The following is a 5,281-nucleotide window of genomic DNA, read 5'->3' as shown; positions in this document are numbered from 1 at the left end:
CTCGGGAAACCATTGCAAGGAATAACTGAACTTGTCACCTTGACTGCCAGTGAAAAGTTCTTTGGGACAGGCTTCTGACCCACTCCAGCTGATGTAAAAATGGGCAAATGACAGAAATAATGATGGTTGGGTATTGCCTCAGCAGTTGCCGCATCCGTGCAGAACATTTGTCAAGCCAAAATACCATGAGGAAGAAGAATATGAGGCCTTCATGGCCGAAGAGATTGAAGAGATATGTGGGACAATGAGGAAGATACTATATGAAACCCACATGGTCTAGCCGGGGGAGGGCTCAAGCACCGTTGGGGTGTTTTATATGGGACCTAACGCCAAGCTACAAAATTGGAAGGCTACGCCATTCCCAATCAGGCGGGAGTCCTGGTAGACCTGTCCTGCCACCTTTCTGCATCACGAGTTATTTCAGGGTGTAACTCGGATGTTTTCTTTAGTTTCTTGTCTTTTAATTTTCCGATGTAAACTCGTTATCTTCAAATTCCAAAAAATGAAATCAATATTTCATTGTTCATCTTTCTTTATTCGTTCTGATTTTGTTATTTTTCTCTTTTATTTTCTTCTTTCAGTTCTAGTAATGCGGCTTTAAATGACATGACATGCTTGCGGACTTCATGCCCAGATCCAAACACGCTGTTTAACTGTGAAATGATGAACCAGGAACCGGAATACGATGAAGAAGAGGCTTTTAGGGAAATAAATCAAGAATTAGAACAATTTGAGAATAAACCTAAGCCGAACTTAAATGATACTGAACTGGTTAATTTGGGTAGTTTTGAGGAAATCAGGGAAACCAAGATAAGCATTCACGCAGATGAGAAAACCTGGGACGCATTGATCCAACTCTTGATTGAATTCAAAGATGTATTTGCTTGGTCATATGATGACATACCAGGACTGAGTGTTGATTTGGTGGTTCACAAGTTGCCAATATACCCCGATTGTCCCCCTGTCCAGCAAAAGCAAAGAAAATTTAAAAATGATATCAGTGATAAGATCAAAGGAGAGGTCACAAAGCAGTTGAAAGCGGGGGTGATCCGAGTGGTCTGATATACCACATGGCTAGTTAATGTAGTCCCGGTGCCAAATAAAGACGGAAAGACCCGGGTATGTGTGGATTATAGAGATTTAAACAAGGCAAGCCCCAAAGATAACTTCCCTTTGCCGAACATCCACATCCTTGTTGATAACTACACTAAGCCCAAGATACAGTCCTTCGTGGATTGTTACGCAGGATATCACCAGGTGTTGATGGATGAAGAAGATGCGGAGAAGACAACTTTTACCACACCTTGGGGTACATACTGTTACAGAGTCATGCCATTTGGTCTGAAGAATGCCAGGGCAACCTACATGAGGGCCATGGCTGCCATTTTTCATGATATGATGCACCAAGAGATAGAGGTGTATGTGGATGATGTAATCATTAAATCTAAAACCCAGGACGACCACGTTCGGGACTTGAGAAAGTTCTTTGAGCGGCTACGCAAATATGATTTGAAGCTGAACCCAGTCAAATGTGCATTTGGGTTACCATCTGGAAAACTCCTAGGATTCATCGTTAGTCGGAGGGGCATCGAGTTAGACCCAACAAAGATAAAGTCTATTCGAGATTTGCCTCCTCCGAAAACCAAGAAGGATGTAATGGGTTTGTTGGGTAGATTGAACTACATCAGCCGGTTCATTGCCCAGTTGACATCCACATGTGAACCCATATTCAAATTACTGAAGAAGGACGCGGCAGTCAAGTGGACAGAGGAATGTCAAGAAGCTTTTGATAAAATCAAGGAATATCTGTCAAACCCGCCAGTCTTGGTACCACCTGAGCCAGGGAGGCTTTTGTTCTTGTACCTGACAGTCTTGGAAAATTCTTTCGGCTACGTCCTTGGGCAACACAATGTGACTGGAAAAAGAGAGCAGGCCATTTACTATCTGAGCAAGAAATTCACCAGTTATGAAGCCAAATACACTTTGTTGGAAAAGACTTGCTGCGCTTTGACTTGGGTTGCTCAGAAGCTGAGGCATTATTTGCAAGCCTACACTACTTACCCTATAACCAGGTTGGATCCTTTAAAATACATATTCCAGAAGCCAATGCCCACTAGGAGGCGAGCAAAGTGGCAGATCCTGCTTACGGAATTCGACATAGTATATGTCACTCGCACGGCAATGAAAGCCCAAGCGTTAGCAGATCATTTGGCTGAAAATCCAGTCGATGATGAATACCAACCTTTGAATACTTACTTCCCGGATGAAGAGGTAAACTCAGTTGAGGCGATATCCGAAGACATCAATGCTTGGAAAATGTTCTTCGATGGAGCGGTAAACGCAAAAGGTGTTGGGATTGGGGCAATCTTGATCTCGCCCACTGGTCAGCATTACCCGGCCACAACTAGGCTTCGGTTTTTCTGCTCAAATAACACTGTCGAGTACAAAGCTTGCATTATGGGTATGAACATGGCAATCGACCAGGATGTCGAAGAACTGTTAATCATGGGAGACTCAGATTTGATTATCCGACAAGCTCAAGGAGAATGGGAAACCCGAGACGTCAAGCGATTCAAGTCAATAAAGTTCAAGTACATTCCTCGTTGCCATAATGAACTAGCTGATGCACTTGCCACCTTAGCCTCAATTCTGCCATACCCAGGCAATGCCCGCATTGATCCTTTGGAAATCCAAATCTAGGAAAGGCATGATTATTGTAATACGGTTGAAACAACACCAAATACCCAATCATGGTATCATGACATCAAAAGGTTTTTGAAAATGCAAGAATACCCCGAGCAAGCCAGTGTAGATTAGAAGAGAACCATTAGGCGGCACGCGAGTGGTTTCTTTTTGAGTGGTGATGTCTTGTACAAGAGAACTCCGGACCTCAACTTGTTAAGATGTGTTGACGCAGAAGAGGCTGGAAGAATCATGCATGAGGTAAACGTGGGAGTATGCAGACCCCACATGAATGGGTATGTTTTAGCAAAGAAAATCCTTCGAGCAGGATATTACTGGATAACCATGGAAAAGGACTATTTTAGCTTTGTCAGAAAGTGTCATCAATGTCAGGTACACGGTGATTTGATTTATGCACCTCCCACATAACTGCATCCCATGTCAGCACCTTGTCCATTTATTGCTTGGGGTATGGACGTCATTGGGCCAATCGAACGAAATCCTCAAATGGGCACAGATTCATACTAGTTGCCATTGACTACTTCACGAAATAGGTTGAAGCCATCACTCTCAGATCTGTTACCAAGAAAGCTGTGGTAGATTTCGTGCACTCCAATCTTATCTGCCGTTTTGGCATTCCTGTAACTATTATCACAGACAATGCTGCAAACTTGAATAGTCATTTGATGGTAGAGATATGTGAACAATTCAAGATAACGCACCGGAACTCTACTCCTTATTGGCCCAAAGCCAATGGTGTTGTCGATGCACCAAACAAAAACATCAAAAAGATTTTGAGAAAGATGATTCAAAGTTCCGGGCAGTGGCATGAAAAGTTTCCGTTTGCATTGTTAGGATATCGCACTACTGTTCACACGTCAATTGGAGCCACCCCATATCTTTTGGTTTATGGCATTGAAGCCGTGATACCCGCAGAGGTTGAAATTCCCTCTCTTCGGATCATCGTTGAAGCTGAAATTGAAGACAGTGAGTGGGTTAAAACCCGTCTGGAATAGTTAACCTTGATCGATGAAAAGCGAATGGCCGCAGTCTGCCACGGGCAGTTGTACCAGCAAAGAATGGCCCGTGCCTACAACAAGAAAGTGCGGCCTAGAAATTTTGAAGTGGGGCAACTCATTTTGAGGCGTATCCTTCCCCATCACCAGGAAGCAAAAGGAAAATTTGCTCCTAATTGGAAGGGCCCATACATCATCAGAAAGATATTGCCGAGAGGAGCATTGTATCTGGGCGATATCGAAGGAATTGATCCCGAAGCAGCTGTAAATGTGTATGCAGTCAAAAGGTATTATGTTTAGGCTTTCTGCAGTGACAACATTGTCCGATTGGGATGACGAAGGCTTTCATTCTCACTACCCAAATAATATTTACCCTTTGCAAACCTATTTGAATCGGTTACTCTCCTTTGATTACCCCCTTTGGAACCGTAAAGCGCTATGAAGTAAAAAAAACAAACAAAATGTTTCCCTGAATTATGTTCGACTTGATTCCGAAAGGATACGTAGGCAGCCTCTCCCTGGGGTTCAGTCACACCAAAACAAAAAGCCAATTTTCCCCAAAAAGTGAAACTGGGGCAGATGATATAATGGTTCGGTGATGATCCTGCCGAACGGTTCCAAAGTTGTAATGCGATCCAATTCCCTTTTTACCCGAACCCTGTCCAAGTCCTTCTGATCAATCGGCAAAGGCGTTGGAATTAGAAAACACAACTGCTTGGATCTAACACAATCAAAATGAGAGAAATAAAATGAGAGAGTTTATTGGTGAAAACCTATGGGCACCTTGAGGCGATGGCGAGCAGAGAAATTGAAAATGAGAGTCTTGTTAGTGAAAACTCGTAAAAGGGCACTATAAGGCGATGGTAAGAAGAGAAATGAGAGAGGTCGATTGGCGAAGACCCGCAAAGGGTGTCGTTGATCGAAAAGAAGAAACCCCTCACCACCATTAGTATTGAAAGAATCCTGGCAAGGTTTCTCGGTTTTAAGACACAGGCCGCAATTGGTTTATGAGAAGTGTGGTTAGTTTGTGCGGATCGGACATACAGTCCAAGAAGCATGTCATGTCTATTGAAGCCCGCATGCACCCCAGATAAGTCCTTCCTTCCTTCCCGAAAAGGACGCTTCTCCTTTAAATTCATTTTTCTTGTCCTTTGTTTACTTTCACTTGAATCCCTTTCGGTCTAACTCTATTCTGAAACTGATACAAAGAAAAGGTGGCAAGATTGGTTTCACAGGTTTTCGCTTAATAAAAGCCAAGTCCAAGAAAATACCCAACCTCAGCGGGTGCATCAAGTCGATCCTGGATAGCCATGATGGCCGATGCTCTGAAACCAGAGTTATTGAAAATTAAAAGAAATCCAAGTCAAAATCCCCAGAGGCAGAATAAAGTGGAAGGGTCAAAGCCCCATACGGGCGAGCCGTCATGAGAAATTTTGAAAAGTTGAGTTCCTCGGTTTTAGGAGAGAGACCAAACTTCAGAAAAGCCAGCAAGTAGCAAAGGTTATCACCAAAAGAGTTGGGGCAAGATCAAGCGCTCAAAACAATCAAGGCCACAAAGCCAACCACCATTTCAAACTGACAAA

At 43.3% G+C, this 5,281-nt stretch overlaps 1 protein-coding gene across 1 annotated transcript; it reads left to right on the top strand.

The window, feature by feature from the left end:
• Window positions 1-3,027: 3,027 nt before the first annotated feature.
• Window positions 3,028-3,698, top strand: LOC138875818 (uncharacterized). Its single transcript, XM_070154689.1, has 3 exons — window positions 3,028-3,075; window positions 3,237-3,323; window positions 3,396-3,698. Exons 1-3 carry the CDS (start codon window positions 3,028-3,030, stop codon window positions 3,696-3,698), a joined length of 438 nt encoding a protein of 145 aa, XP_070010790.1.
• The last annotated feature ends 1,583 nt before the right edge of the window (window positions 3,699-5,281 follow it).

The sequence above is a fragment of the Nicotiana sylvestris genome, chromosome 8 (assembly GCF_000393655.2).
Source record: "Nicotiana sylvestris chromosome 8, ASM39365v2, whole genome shotgun sequence".
NCBI classification, from domain to species: domain Eukaryota; kingdom Viridiplantae; phylum Streptophyta; class Magnoliopsida; order Solanales; family Solanaceae; genus Nicotiana; species Nicotiana sylvestris.
Note: the sequence above shows the minus strand (reverse complement) of the source record. Positions and strands in the feature narration are given on the sequence as shown.